Here is a 16,995-nt window from a genome sequence, read left to right as displayed (position 1 = left end):
AATTAGCATGATAATTAAGGAAGACAGTTTAGGGACAGTGGAGAAGAATGAAATAGTCAATCAAGAACAGAAGAAATCAGACAAAATAAGAAGGATTCTCAGTGAGTAAAGAACTGAATTCCTACAGCAAGAGAAGAGAATTAAAACTACAGAAGAGTTAACAAGGGTTATAATGTAAAATTGAACTAGGAAGAAATAGAAATAAGTTATTTAATGACTAAATTTGTAGTGAACAAACTAACAGGAGATGATTAGTACAGAATCATTTTATCCTAACCCAACCCAGAGTCCTGAACCCATGGGACAGCTTTACTTTCACCTCCTAGCTTGCATGTCTGAGGGGTCAGATATAAAAGGAAACCAGATCCTGAGAAAAGGGCAACATCTTACCCAAATATTATTTTTTGATAATGATCCTATCTTGTAGGAAAAAGGAAAATTTCCCCTCATCCCAACTTCTGATTGATCCATTCAACTAAGGTAAAAGGATCAAAATCAGAGAGGTAGAAAAAAAGATAAATATAGAAACTAGAAGTCTCATCCTTATTTTCCTCTGGTGCTCCAATTTCAAAGGCTACATTCTTAGTCTTGGGTAGAAGTGAAAGACTCGAGTGGAAGAATGAATGAAGCTAAAAAAGCACAATAGGCAATGGGGACAATGGAAGACATGAAAGAAAGGATAGCATCTGTACAGATTCTGACAAATTTGAGTGACAAAGTTGCAGAGGAAGTGAAAATTGGTAAACTAGTGAAGCTGATAATCTCAACTTAATCTCAGAATTGTAAGAGTCCAAGAGCAGTCAACAGGTGGTAGACAAAGAAGTAAAGATGTTCTTCCAGTAGAATATAAGCTCCATGAAGCAGGGACTATTTCAGGTTTTTTGTCTTTGTGCCTCAATGCCTAGCACAAAGCCTAAAACATAGTAAGTGCCTAATAAATGCTTGTTTAGTTAATATAAATATCTACCTGTTCTGTTTTGGTAAATTGTCTGTCTGTCTGTCTGTCTCTGTCTGTCTCTCTCTCTCTCTCTCTCTCACACACACATATACACACACACACACACACACACACACACACACATCCAGGGGATCCCTCTCCTGGACCTGAGGCTGCTGGGACATGTGAATTTGTTGAAATGAGTCAGGAACAAGTCAGTTCATAATAAAACAGAAACAGACATAGTGATGACATACTCAGTCCAGTCTGACAATAAGTCCAAATAAAAGTCTATTTTCAAATATCAGACAAACAAAATAGAGCCATCCAAGAACCAACCAAACTTCAGGGAAACAACTTTTAAATTATTTTATCTGCTTATTGAGATTCATTTTCACAAAGGTAAATGCATCCATACGATGCTGTTAGCTTTACCTGGGCTGTCAGAGTGTCAAGTGCAGACAGAGCAGATTCCAAGATGGGCAGAGCTTCTGCCAGATCTGCGTCACATTCATCCTTGATTGCCTTTGCAGCCATGGCTTGTTCATTTGCTACAGCTTCATCAGCTTTCACTATTTTTTCAGTTTTGGCCACTTCCATGGACTCTTTTTCGATGATCGCCATCATCTCATCAACTTGCTTGCTTGCCACTTTCAACTGAGGCTGCAGAGCTTCCAGCTCACACTGCATTGTGGCTACTTGTGAGGCAGCAGAGTCCAATTTCTCTAAGCCCACCTCATACCGCCTTTTCATTTTCATTACCTCACTAAAAGCAACCAGAAGAAAACAACTTTCTGTAAATATCATTCATCACTCCCATTGTCAATTTATATGCACTAAATATCATTCAGTTACTGAGTTTCTCACTTTTTTTGTAAGATCACAGGATCTTATATTTAGGGCTGGGCATTAAATACTTTCCCCTCATTTTACATAAAAGAAAACTGGGGCCAAAAGAGCTAAGTGTGACTTGATCAGGGTCCCATAGCTAATGTGACTGAGGAAGGTTCTAAAGCCATGTATTTTCTGACTTCAAGTCTAGCACTCTAACCATTGTACCACACTGCCTCTCACAACACAGTCTTTTTCCAAGGCAGCACATGATGGACAATCTTTGAGATTTTCATCAATATTTATATATTTATTTTTCTTTTTTTTAAATTGTAGTAAGTTTATTTTTAATCCACGTTGCTTTATGAATCATTTTGGGAGAGAAAAATCAGACAAAAGGAAAAAACCATGGGAGAGATAAAAAACAAAAAAAGAAAACAGAAGTGAACATAGCACGTACTAATGATTTATATTCAGTCTCCTTAGTTCTTTTTCTGGATGCAGATGGCATTTCCTGTCCAAAGACTATTGGAATTGCTTAGGATACCTAATTATTTTTCAAGGAGGAAATTCTTTTCCATAATATTATCTTCACTCTTTTTGTCCCTCTTTCTGGTTTGTTCCTCCTAAACCTCTCGTTTGTTCTCTTCAGACCTCCATCTAAAATTGACCTTTTTCTACTTTTCATGGTTTTGATCAGTTTAACGCATCACTGCCTTTTACCCTTCCTTGACTCCTCTGTCTCTCACTGGCTTATCCCTTTAGTTTCTCATTATTCAGTACAATTTATTATTGTACCCATAAGGCTGGTCATGCTTTAGATCTCATCATCCTCTCAAAATAAACCATGCTCAAGATCTTAGATTCTGAAAAGCTTCTCTCTAATCACAATATGCTGCCCTTCTATTTCTCCCTCTGTCTCATTTCTAAATATGTCATTCATCTTTATTTCAAAAATAAATAATTGGTATTTATGAACTTTTCATTTAACTCACCTAACAATTTGTAAAATTTTAAATCAAAGCAGCATGATAAAAGTCACACAGAGGAGGACAAATATCACATTATGATCTTATGAGCTTAATAGTTGTTTATAGTAAATTTATATTTATAGTTACACATATACATACCAGTTTAGATTATTTAACAAAGTGAAATTTTATTCTTACCTCCTTTTCTTTTCCAATAAGGTTTTAAATGTGGAGATTAATTCAAGATAAGAAGTAGGAGTTACATAGTTGTGCCTTTGAAGTTCAGCATGGAAGGATTCGGATAATTCAATAGTGGAAGTATGGAAACTTTTACACATCTCAATACAACCATTTCGAGTTTCATCAGACATTTCAATATCTTGTAAGAAGCGTGAGGCAACTGCTTGTAGTGCATCCTCAGGCCATGTCTAATTTTAAGACAAAAATTTTAGTACTCAACTTCATCTAATTTGAAAAAATCTCAACCAAATTCTTAATATTTTCTTGCATAGAAAAAAATTATTAACATGAACCATACTTGAATTCCTGAATAATAGTTATATTATTTTTTAAACCAAAAATCTCAACAAAAACTTTTATCAACAAAATTGGGGCAACCAGATGGCACAGGAGATAGAGTGCTGAGCCTAAAATCAAGGCTCACTTTCCTGGCCCTCAGACAATGTTTTGCTATCTGATCCTGGGGCAAGTCACTTAATCCTCTTTGCCTCAGTTTCTCATCTATGAAATAAATTGAACCAGGAAATGGCAAACCACTTCAGTGTCTTTGCCACAAAAACGACAAAATGGGATCAGGAAGAATCAGACACAACTAAACAACAATAACTTTATCTAATTTAAGAAAATCTTAACAAAATTCTCAATTTTTTATAGAATAAAATTCAATTTTATTAGAACTAATGACATTTGAGTTTTTAAAAATATAGTTAGATGATTTTTTTCACTGAAAATCTTAATATTCATATTAACAAAATTAGTAATAACTTTATGGATAAATATATCTCAATTTTTAATGAAAACCTAAATGTAAACTTACTTTTATTAGTAGAATTTTTATTATGCAGCTTTCTATGTAGCAATAAATATATTATTGTTATGGAAAGGCTAGATCCCTATGAGTCTACTATAAAGGAGAAAACCCTGATGAAATCATTTGGACATGATATTTGAAACAATTCTTAGTGGGGGAAGTGAAATGGGGAATGAATAAAAAGGAATGAAACTGAATCTTAGTTTCTATCAGGGAGGTCCATTTTTAGCAATAGGATGACTCAGTGGAAGACTGCTGTTCATGGAAAATTTGAAAACATAGAACACATTCAAGATACCAAAAAGGATGAAGCACAAAGAAATTTGTGCTTTTGCCATTTGTTGGCTTCTATGTTGCTCTCTCTCCATTAAGCATTATATTGTTATATTTTTCATTTTAATTCTAGGTTATCACACTAGTGTTTAGCAAAATCAGGCCATATATGTGCATACACATATATATGCATATTTGCATACACACAGATATATATACACACTTATCCATCTCTCATTTTTTAAAACATGCTTCAAATATAAAGTAATATGTATATCAGTAAACCTGACAAATTAAGTGAGCTGAATGGAGGGTGTAAAGAGATTAGCTAAAAGAACTGACATCAAAGAGACTAGTGTCAGAAGACAAGGTATCTAAGTATACAGAATCCAGGCATAATTAGGGAATAAGAATATAGCTATCTATTTCTTATTAATGTAATTTTTGGGGTGTTTTGTTTCATTTATTTATTTTATTTTGGGTGTGGCAACTGGGTTAAGTGATTTCCTCAAGGGTATACTGCTAGTAAGTATTTAAATGTCTGAGGCCAGATTTAAACTAGGTTCAATCTAATTATTTGAACTAGGACTTTGAACTTAGGTTTTCTTTATTCCAAGGCTAGTGCTCTGTCCACTGTGCTATCTAGTTGCCCCAGAGATGTATTTCTAACCAGATCAAGGTCACTAATGGATATTCAGGGAATGAATGGTAAACCAGTAAACTGTCCAATAAATAGATAAGACAGCAAACTGATATTAGAGTAAATGAGGAGAATAAAACTGTTCAAGGGGCCAGAAGGACTGACTTGGGCAGAATTAGTATGTTACCAATAGAGGTAAGGACACCTTCCTTACAGGAGGTGGTGGGTCATGATAATTGATGTTTTGCTATTAGGGTTTAGAAAACCTATATTGATAGAGTTTTCATATTAAGAAATTATAGTAAAACTAAGCTGAATCTATAGCTATTTTAAATGCCTACAATTATTTACTGGACATAGTTGATTCATAATTGAATGGAGTCTAGCATATAGCAGCTTGTTTTGCACTTAAGAAGATAGCTTGAATGTACTGCTATTATTACAATAATACCACAAGGAATGTAGGAAATTTTAGGTGGAGGAAATATGGAACAATTACATTCCTGAGGATATATGTACAAGAAAAAAAAAAAAAAGAAAGTACCAAGTTTCTGAATGGTGATAAGGTCATGAAACCAAGGGAATAGCTGTAAACAGGCTTTATAAGATTATTTAGGAATTGGAGATTATATTCCCCATTTTTACATACAAAGACCCAATGGAAAATTTTCTTCATTTTGTATTCTTGGAAAATTACACAGCTGAGACAAAAGGGAGAATTAGGGAAATTATTTTTGCATATTTATGCCCACTGAAATTTTCAGTAATATAGTAAATTCTGATTTAAAAGGGATTTTTGGATACTTTACTTAATATCTTGGTATCTCAAATGAGAATCTGAGAAAATACATTTTACTTTTGACTTTACCTAATCAGACATTTTGCTAAAATGACTTTTATATAATAGAAAAATTTAACATTAGAAGACTTGAATTCCTACAGCTCAACATGCAAATTTAAAATTTATAAAACAATACCTGAAACCAGTCAATGGTACAGCAATTAACAAGAGCTGGAAATTTTCGAAGACGATTACGGAATGCATCTCCAATTGGACTCATGGCCAATACCACATGGAGTTGATCTCGACAACGATCAATGAACATGTTAAAAAGAGCTATGGGACTACCATCTGTTTGTTTTGTTCTATCACGTTGGCGATCTATCTGACGCATTTTTTCACATATTTCTTGCTTTTCATCCACTGCAAAAAGATTTGGAACTTCTCCTGCATTTAGCAAATTATTAATATCTTCTAGAAATGATTCTTTTTTAATTTGTGTATCCGTAAATAAGAAAACACCTTGCATCTCTCCTTCAGATGATTTCCTTAAGATAAGTTTTAAATCTTCATGCCATTCATAAGGACCATAACTTTTGGATATTTCAACCTGGAAAATTGTATAATCAGCCATATGGGCAGCTAATCGGGTGACTGACTGTCTACCACTGCCTCCAACACCAACTAGAAGAGCATGACTTCGAGGTTGCTTAAGGATCCTGGAAATTCTGCTTATGTGTTCTATGGCAAACCGGAACAACACAAGCTGCATTGTTTTTTTAGTCATATTATTATATTCTTCAAGTTGACTTTCAACAACTACTCGTAGATTGTCCACATCACTGATTTCCCTGTAATTAGTGTCTTCTCTTCTAGGATCATGGAAATCACAAAACATTAAACTACGCAAATCATCTTCTTCTACCACTCCATCACCATCAAAGTCCAAAGCGTTAAAAAGCTCATGAAAATTTTCTCCCATGTTAGTTTCCATCACTTCCTTAATATAACCCACAAGCCAACTTCTATCTGAATTATCCAGCAGACGATCATAATATACTCTAAGTACCTAAATAATAAAAAAGAAACCATTCAGTGTCAAATGTTGTTATTTTGTTTCATTGGTACTTTGATAAGGTTAATCTTTGAAAAAAAAGATCATGGAAAAATTTAAGAAAATTCCCATAGATTTAAACATATATTTCCCCCATTAGATTTCTATTTTCATACCTCAATGTGATTTGGGAGTGACCTTGGGTTCCTTAAGGATATTTCAACTGAATGTAAGATCCAATAGGTCTAACAAAACTTTAGAAAAGTTAGTTAATAGAGGTCTAGTGACAAACCTGTGTTTGCCATTCAACAGCCAGACTAATAATGTAGAAAGGATGGCTCATAAATAGAAGTTTGACCAATAGGTGATGAATTTTTCAATTCATGAAATCTTTGTTGAAAAAAGAAGGAACATATTGATGAAACCACAGATCTCCAAAGTGCTAACTTGGTATTTAATTTAAGTATACACAAACATATTTAAGCATTTGCCAATTATCTCAAAATATAGAATTTGTAAGTGTGCATTCATGAATGCCAAAAATCGAATCATTAATCCTTTGGTTAATATGTAGTTAGACCTATATGGGTCCTAGGAGATCATATTTAGTGACAGACCTTTATTTGAACAGATTTGGAAACTGAGGTCTAGGAGAGACATGCTCTAAGCCAAATAGTTGGAACTAGAATTCAAATTTTCTATCAGGAGCTAAGATTTAAAGGAAATTAAAAAATTTAAAGGTATTTAATCATAACCTTTATACTATAAGTAAAAATGGAAATAAAAGATAGATTATGCTATGCTTGGTCAATCTGACAACCAAAAGAAATGAGTGCTCTCATTAACTGGCAATGACTTAAAGTCTCTGTTCTTAAGTGTTGTAGATAAAAATCTTAATAGATAAAAGATATAGAAGAGGAGGAGAAAACAAGGTTTTAGCACCATAAGCAGAAATCAGAACTGATCCTAATAGGAGCATCAAACAGAAGACATTGAGAGTAAAAGAAAGAAGCAATGATGAAGAGTCGAAAGAACAATGCTATTGTCCCAAGGAGCAAAAACTCACTTGGGTATCAGTATCCACTAAATGAATCATCATATGCTAAAAGTAGGTCAACACTAGGATACTACATGAGTACATGTGTGTGTGTGAGATGAGGGAAAGGGGATAGTTATTGTCATCAACATCATCATCATTTATCTTATCTCATTTTCATCATGTTCAATGAAGTTCAGAGAGTAATAGTGCTGGGACAAATTGCTTTCTTGTTTTTAAAAAAAATATTTAATGTTCCATGGATTATTGTACAGATTCCTGTAGGTTCACTAAAAGCATCCTCAGTACAACTCCAAAACAGAGATGACAAGAGGAACAATATATAACTCATTCGGTTCCCATATTATTTTGATTTCACTTTAAAGGATTTTTTGTTCCATATTACATGAGGATTATGGCTACTTAGCATGTTGATATCTAAAAGAAATGTAATTCTTAAATTTTTATAGATTAATGTTAGAACCATGCAATCATGAGCAGTGATTTAATTTAAGTAGGGTCTAGTTCTAGTACAGTTCATTGCTTGAGTCCTTCAGAATAAATACAAATATATACAAGATAATTAATCCACAGTAATTTGGGAGAAAAAGCACTAGCAGTTGGAGAGATAAGGAAGGGCTTTATGTAGAAGACAGTTTCTAAGCAGCATGCATCTTAAAGGAAGAGGAGTTTATTAAGAAAATCGTGCATTCCAGGCAAAAGGGATGTTAGGAGATGGGGCTGTGTTGTGATGAGCATTGTGATTAAGGAAAAACTTACAAAGGCCAGTCTGGCTAGATAACAGAGTGTAGAAGGAATAGTACCAACAGGACCAGAATGATAGATGGGGGTTACACCATGTGGACTTGTAAAAGATAAACGGGAAATTTTGATTATAGAAGTAATAGAGGGCACTGAATTTGACTGAGTAGAAGAATCATATGGTCAAATCTATGCTTAAACACAATTACTGTGGCAGCAATGTGTAGTATATATTGGAATGGGGAGAGATTTAAGGAGGAGAGACCAATTATGGGGCTGTAACAATAACATACAGTCATAGAGAATCAAAGATTCTCTCCTTACTTACATATACCCACCCATGGATACATGAAGGTATCTGCCATTTTATTAGAACACCCTTTCCAAAAGGAAGAACACAATCACCTGTATGACTTAACATACCAATATATATATTTGCCCAGGATCTCAAGCAAGTGTGAACACAGGTCTTTCTGATTCCAAGCCCAGTATTCTACGTGCTATTTCATGCTACCTCTTTCTCCTGCTTTTCTTCTATCTTTATTTCATATTAGCTAGCATTTATTTAGAGCTTTAAGATTTGCAGAGCACTTTACATGTTATCTTAGTGAATCTTTACAATAATCCTCCAAGCAAGGTCCTATCTATAGTTGAGGAAACTGAGTCTGAGAGAAGTTAAGTGGTGTGGCCAAAATTACACAACTAGTATCTGAGAGATATTTGAATTCAGAATTTTTTGACTCTACATCTAGCATTCTATCCACTATGTCATCTAATTGCTTCTATTTATTTGGGACTAGAATGGTTATTTGATTAGTGTAAGAAATTCCAGGAGAGGAACTGATACCTATTACTCTGCTATTCAGGCTTGGAGAGTTGCCTTGGGCATATTATGTGAGTTGCTCAGGGTCACACAGACAATATTTTGAAAGTAGGATTTGAAAGTTTTTTCCAAACACGAGATAGCTCCCTCCCCTTCTACTTTTTGTCTGTATACAAACAATGGGATACATCATCTGGGTTCATGTCATAATCTGGCTAAAATTAATTTCATTATTTTGTTTTTCTGGTATGGATGGTTTGATCGATTTCCTTTGTATTCCTGCATATTTAATGCAGAATCTCTGTAGGATTCCAATTAATAGGAACGAAGCATCTACAAACAGAAGCATTTGAAGAACTCCACCACTGATGCATATATACTTTTATAAACATTTTTAGAGATTAGAAAGAAGGAACATGAGTGAGTAGATTATGCTAACTTTATAATCACTTTTTTTTTGGTGGAAGTACCACAAAATCTTCTCTTTGAGATTTCTTTAAAATTGATTTCATTATGGAATACTATAAGAAATATTCTATAAGAAATGATGAGCTTGTTTACTTAAGAAAAACATGGGAAGACTTGCATAAACTAATGAAGAGAAAAATGAATAGAACCAAGAGAATGCTGTAAACAGTAACAGCAGTATTGACTACTGACTACAATTGTCACTTACATCATTTTGACTATTATAAATACCCAAATTAACTACAAAGAACCTGTGAAGGAAGATGCTATCTGCATCTACAGAAAGAACTGATAAATACAAATATGTGTAGAATGATTTTACACATATGTACAAATTTTGTCTAATGGTAACCATCTCTAGAGTGAGGAGATTAAAAAGGAAAAATAATTTACAAGATAACTATTATATATTTAAAAGGAGTAACGAATTTACATATTATAAACTTGTACAATTTCATGTACAATCATCTTTATTCTACTATTATGAAAATGTCTTATTTCATAAATTAAAATAAAATAAATATAAAAAATCAATCTCTGAGTATCTTAAAAATGTGTGTACTCAATAACTTATTTGCTTAGGTCTAACTTCTCTTCCCACTTTTCTCAATTGCCATTGATCCTACTTCAAATAGGACATTGGTGCTAAGGTAGCAGAGTCTAATTATGATTGTTCCACTTATCATTGCAAATGAAAATAGATCACTATGGAAACATGATAAACCTACTGTATTTCATGTGGTTATTGTATACCTTTCAATTTTACAAATGATCTTCGAATAATCTGGATGACCAGTATCTCACATCAAGCTCTCTACAACTCATTTTCTTCTTGACTTGTTTTTATTTTGGCAGATGATACTGCTCAAACGTTATCGGTCTCGTGCTCTGGGAGCTCGAGAGAGTTTTACTTGGAGTCGGAGAGAGCTCTTGGAGTTTCTTGTAACTCCTCAGGTAACTAACTCAAGTAAGTATCTCCAGCCAGTTCCCAAGCTCCAAGAGCTCCCTCTATTTATGTGATCTCCCAAAGATTAACTCCACCTTCTGGAGGGAGAGGGATTCTGGGTTATCTCCCAGAGTGCTCTCTGGTCCTAAGAACTTCAAGGGAAGTGTGAATTCAGACTAAGCCAGCCCTGAATTCTCATGTGAACTCCATTGAGTACTTAGATACTTATGAGCTCTCTAAAGGTGTGAACACAAGCATTGTTCTATCAGTTCCACTTAGTACTTTGTTTCAAGTTCTGGCCCAAAATATCTCTTTCTAAGATCAAATCAACTCCAATGGCTTAACACTTTGTAAAGATTCCAACAAAACGTTACAAATGTGCTTGTATTTTCTACTGGTGTTTCCCTTGGATGTCATTTCTCTGCTTGGAAAGATGATTAAAATCTGATGTCTGAGGTTTCTTCATTTCTTCATTGTTTTAGATTCATAAAACAAGTCTTCTAAGAAACTGACCAGCAGATTTAATGTCTGAATTTTGTCTCACTTTTTTTCAGCACAGGTCAGATTGAAGTTGCTAATACCACAGTTCATTTTCATCTCTATCCTTATATCTTCCCCCTAATTTGGCTTTTTTTTTAACCTTTATTGTCACCAATTAATAATTCAACTCTTCAGAACTAATTGATATATTGACTGTGTCTATAACTATTTATTTATTTTATGCTAAGAAGGTGTTAATTTCATTTCTTCAAATATTGCTAGAATACCATGACCAATATCTTCTGATTCTTTTCTTCAATAAAGGTGCTGTGCAGTAGATACATAAAACTTCGACAAGGCATGAGTAGTCTCCAAGTTGTTAATCTTTTATTTACCTGTCCTTAATCATAGACTCATAATTTATTCAATGTCTTTCTTTTTAAAAAATGCAAGTCTGTGTAATTATTTGAGAAATGTTTATCTCAAAATTTCTCTCAAAAAAAAAAGATTAAATGTCAGATATCTGGGAAATCCTTTATTCAAAACACCTCATTTAATTGATTAGGCACTTATCATGTGCTGAGAACTCAGCTAGGTAAAAGTTATACAAAACCAAAGGCAAATTGTAGTCCCTGATCTTAAGAGATTTACTGTTACATGTGTGAAAAATGTAAACTTCATGCTAGCAGAGATTTAGTTACTAATCTTTTTATCTTTTTCAGCACTAGCACAATGCTCTATAACCTAGTAAGTACTTCATAATGACTTTTCATTTAGTCATAATCTTGCTAGATGATTTGCTAGATGAGTTATTTCATCAATTATGTAGGCAGATACTTAGCAAGTCCATGATAGAATGAGACAAAGGACAGGGAAAATTTTATTGAAAGAAGGGAGAAGGAAGAGAAAGGGAGATATGGAGAATGAAGTGGTATTCAAGAAGAGTGAAATAGAATGAAACTATAGAAGGGACATTCTTGAGGAGTTAGAAAAAATGCATGGGTAGGGTATCTTGGAGAAAACTAGTAAAAAAGTTGAAATGTAAAAATAAATATCCGGATGGGCAAAACAGAAGAACAAAGGCAAGAAGCAAGAAAGGTGTGGCTAGTTTTATCAGCAAAAAATCACTGGCCTTTCTATACATTCCAAAGCCATATGCACCTAACACATTGTCAGTTATTCTGTTAGTAGCATTTTCCAGTCCTTACGGTGTGTCAGGCACTGTGCTAAGCATTAGTATTATAAAGAAGTGTTAAAACCAGAGTCTCTGCTCCAGTGAGCTCACATTCTAAGGGGGGATACAGCATGTAAATGAATGTGTATATACAAGATACATATAATGCAATTAGAAGTCCTGTAGAAATGATGGGTGGTAGTAGGATGCAGGACTGAGAAATCTCTTGAAGAAAACAGGAATTAAGTCAAATCTTGAAGGAAGCTAGGGAAACTAGGAATTGGAGGTAAAGAAATAGAACAATCCAGTCATGAGGGCAGCCAATATAAATACAAAGTAGAAAAAAATGAAGAATCACACATGAGTAGTGAGTAGGCAGTGAAACTAGATCAAAGAAGGTATAGAAAGGAGCAATATAACCAAAAAGATATTTAACCAAGAGAGATTAAAATAATGCTGTTGCTAAATAATACTTAAGATAAGAATCTTTACAATAAGAGAAAAATCAGTTCAACATCTCATGAGCAGAACAAGAGCAAGTCAGACTTTCATAGCATGTCTTATGCTGCTCTTACACTCCTTTCTTCCAGAAAGAAAAACACATATTCCATCTGTTGTCTCTTGGTTTCTCTCATGCATCTGTAACTAGACCTACAAAACTGCAACAAGGACCAGGCATATTAAGCACCAAGAGGAGGCTGATTAGTGAATATTGCATATCTGATCTGTGCTTTCTGAAGTTATTTCTTTGAAGAGTTTTTTAATAGGCAGTAGTATATGACTTGATTTACTTTGAAATATTATCAAGGGCTTTGCCTCTAGATCCTTTCCAAAAACTGCTGAACATCAAAATTATATTCAACCAACAGGTTTTTGTCTACATGACACTTACTACTGAATTAACCGGTTAACTATTAACGCACCAGTTAACTATTTTGAAATCTTATATATAAAAATCTGAATATCAATCAGATGGGAAGTAAAATATTGCAAGAATTTGAATCCCTATAAATATGTCAATTTCCTAAAGTAAAATCTGAAAACTTTAATAAAATCATGATAGCTAATCTAAGTTTTTAACATGTACAAGTAGGAAAAGAGTTTCTAAATAAAATTAAGCCAAAATTATAATGTGTACTTATATTTTTTCACTTTGCATTTAAATAGTATGATTATTATGGATTATAAAATTAATTCAAAAATATTTACTGAAAACTTACTATAATTCAAGGAAACATGAGACATTATTTAAAAAAAGAATAAAATGTGCTCCCTATTCTCATGGAGCTTACAACTTTCTCCTCTCAGATATCTGTAAAGCAATTCCTCATTGTTTCTAAGATTATATTACTTCCTTCCAGTACAGATTTTCTCCATTCTCTCTTTGTTTTATACAGCTACCCTTCCCTAAATGCCATTTCTACTTCTCTGTACAGCACATTGAAGACTGGACTGTAAGGGTCCAAGTGTGGTGGGTGGTTCCCTTGTTAATTCTAATGAAAATAGATTATCAAATAAATATTGACCTATTTGTCCCATTTTACAAATTTTTGTTGTCCTTGGGCTAGTTTTTTGCATGCTTGCTCTTGGGATAATGTGGCTCATTGAGCATTAAATGAGATAATGAATGCAAATTTAATACATTGCAAAGCTCAAAGTAATATGTAAATGTGAATTATTATAGTAATTATTTCTCTTACTACAAATTTTCTGTGTATTTTTCCCCCCTTTGGTTGCTTTTTGCTGTTCCAAAAGAAATACTACTCATAATATATCACCAGCTTCCTCAGTAGTATTTTATAAGTTGTCTTCTAAAATGGTATTGTCTTAGGCTTCCATTTTTTGTGTCTTGCCAAGAAGACTGTGCATTTGTTGGTAAAGCTTATATCTGGGCTATTTTCATTCTCCTTGATATTAGGTAATTGTACATTGAGTAAGATTTTTAAAAGAAATGATGAAGGAATATCTTGACTTTTTTCTATTTCTCTATTTTCAATATCAATGGCTCATTTCAATAGAGTCAGGCTGAGGTTATTGCTTCATGTTGTTTTATAATCTGATGATTTTGATCTTCATTCTAATTAGTTACTAGTTTGACAGTAACATAGGCAGCAAATTCTAATACAATCAGGATGTAGTATCCCTGGAGTGAGGGCTGCCAGGCCCTTAGAGGACTGATTTCCATCTTCTGTGTCTACCTGATCCACGTAACTTTCACCTGTGATTCTAAGAAGCTATAAGAGGCACAGAGGCCACACCCCAATAAACTGTTTTGGCAGACAAGGTAAATCAGGAGATGGGTATATTAGAGTTCTCAAACCTTAAGGTGAGCTGGGGGGGTGTCTACCCTAAGCACGGAAAGATGGGCAGATGAGAACAATGTGTTTCCATTTCTATGGAGGCAGGTAAAGCAGGTAAAGCAGGTGTTGTGGAATGCTTGGAGACTCATCCACTAAGTCTAGGATCATTGCTATTTGTCTTGACTCTGTCCTGCCACTTCTCAATGGTGACTCTGGAAGAGGGAATGAGACTGATGACTTTGTGCAACTGCTTCACTTAAATCCAATTTAGGTGCAAATCAGAAGGCATCATCATATCATTTTATCATTTCTACTATCAAAGCCTTGTGGTGATGAGTGAGTGACAAAGCTGCAGGTATAGATACGCTGGGAGCTAGAGTAACAATCCTGCACATGGGTTGCCCCATGTTTTTTGGGGAGTGGCCCTAGTGAAAGGGAGCATTGTAAAGCTGGTATAGATTTTGCAGTCAAAACTAATCAAATAACAATCCTGCACATGGGTGGCCCCATGTTTTTTTGGGGGTGGCACTAGTGAAAGGGAGCATTGTAAAGCTGGTATAGATTTTGCAGTCAAAACTAATCAAATAAACAAGCTTTCCAAAAGGAGTGAATGACAGGCTCGTGACTGCCTGTGTATGATTACCATTTATAGGAAAACACAACACTAGTGCCTATGCTCCCACCATGATGAACTCTGATGATGTCAAAGAAAAATATTATTAAGACCTTTATCATCAATGTTCCAAAAGAGGACAAGTTTATAATTCTGGGTGACTTTAATGCTCGATCGGGCTCAAACCACCAGACATGGCAGGGGGTCTTTGGAACGAATGGAGTTGGAAACAGCCACAGCAACAGTCATTTACTATTGAATACTTGTACACCTCATGATCTTCTCATCATCAATACTGTATTCCGCTTTAACTAAATGCAATAAAACTTCATGGATGCATCCTCACAGCAAACATTGGCATTAAATAATCTATGTGATTGTAAGAAGAAGAGACAGACAGGATGAGAGAGTGATAGAGGCAACATGTGGTACAGTGTGCTGAACTGATCATAGATTTATCTTTTCCAAGGGGAATGTTAGCATTCAACAAAAGTGGTGGCTCCAAGGCAAAAAGATTACTAGAAGAATTAATATCAACAATCAATAACACATTAAAAACTCTCTAATCTCTCTTCTGCCTCAGTTTCTCCAGCATTACAAAAGAACTAAAGGTAATTAGATATGAGACTTCTAATAAACCTTCAGCTTCTTTTGTTTCTTAAATCTGAGCCATATTTTCCAACAAATATCTTTTTTTGTCATCTTATTTTGTACCTAGCTTTTCATTGAAATAACCAAGTGTCAAATTATAAGTTGACTTCATTTAGAGGATTTGGCAAAATCATGGTAAAATTTAACTTCCTATCCTCAGTAGTAGATGTTGCCACATAAACATTATCTTCATGAATATCTTTCTGCTTAGATTAATCACAAAAATTCTGAGACAAAAAGAACAAGGATCTCATGAAATGATATTTCTTGAAACAAACTTAACATTGGAGCCATCCTTCCATATAGCTGCAACTTTTTTTTTCTTCTGCTTTTGTTTATCATAAGAAAATCTACTGATTTTTTTCAGTTTGGCTCAGTTCTTTGGCTAAGATGTTAGCATATTGGTCACTGAAGAAAATCAAGATATTTAGCATGCTGCCAATTAAGTTATATAGACAGCCTAAAAATAGTGAACTGTTTTCCCATTGCCATTTTTTCTGTCACTCTACCACTGTCACCATGGTAGGAGAAGGAGAATGCACAGGGAAAGCTATTTTAAGATTTTTCTTTGTTTTCTAGATTTGGTCACAGCAAAATATCTTGTCAACTAGTGGCTGACTCTCTATTTGTTAGCTAACTTGTTGTAGGCACAGCAGATAATGGTTTAGTCACTGGGACAAGACTTGAATCCTTGGCAGCAAAGGAATTATTTTCCAGGGCTTATATTCCACTGAAATAGGATTCAAAGGTTACCTCCATATCTCAATGAGGCATAAGAACAAAACTTTTCTACATTGAATTATAAGATCTGAAAATTCAGTTCAATAACAAATATTCATCAGGTACATATATGCAAGGCACTGTGCATTAATGAATAGAAGGCTGCTTTGCAATTCTATTAGCACCCATTTCTACACTTCAACAGTGAGATAAGTACATTAGTTAAAATAAAAGCACCTTTTATAATAAGATTGTTCTTTTTCCAGAGCTTAAATTAATTAGAAATGAAAGTAAAATAAATGATGTATTTAAAGAGACTGTCAGAAGCATCACTCACATTCTAAGATTCAATAGGTAGAAAGAAAAAAGTTCAAAGAGAAAACAGTAATTTTCAGACATCTATTATATGCACACAACACCAAAACATTACAGTGAGAAGGGAAAACTGTTAGCATTCTGAATGTTTTGTTTTCATGATGACAAC

The 16,995-nt window shown here is 34.1% G+C and overlaps 1 protein-coding gene across 1 annotated transcript in view; it reads right to left on the bottom strand.

Annotated features, from left to right (window-relative positions):
• Positions 1 to 16,995, bottom strand: part of DNAH7 (dynein axonemal heavy chain 7) — a 280,267-nt gene that overhangs the window by 100,016 nt on the left and 163,256 nt on the right. The window contains exons 40-42 of the mRNA XM_031960292.1: positions 5,681 to 6,553; positions 2,938 to 3,167; positions 1,373 to 1,703 (exon numbers count right to left, since the gene is read on the bottom strand). Of these exons, the coding sequence (XP_031816152.1) occupies positions 1,373 to 1,703; positions 2,938 to 3,167; positions 5,681 to 6,553 (1,434 nt within the window). The remainder of the gene's footprint in view (positions 1 to 1,372; positions 1,704 to 2,937; positions 3,168 to 5,680; positions 6,554 to 16,995) is intronic.

Source organism: Sarcophilus harrisii, chromosome 3 (assembly GCF_902635505.1).
Source record: "Sarcophilus harrisii chromosome 3, mSarHar1.11, whole genome shotgun sequence".
Lineage (NCBI taxonomy): Eukaryota > Metazoa > Chordata > Mammalia > Dasyuromorphia > Dasyuridae > Sarcophilus > Sarcophilus harrisii.
The sequence above is the reverse complement of the archived record's forward strand: the minus strand, read 5'-3'. Positions and strand labels throughout refer to the sequence as shown.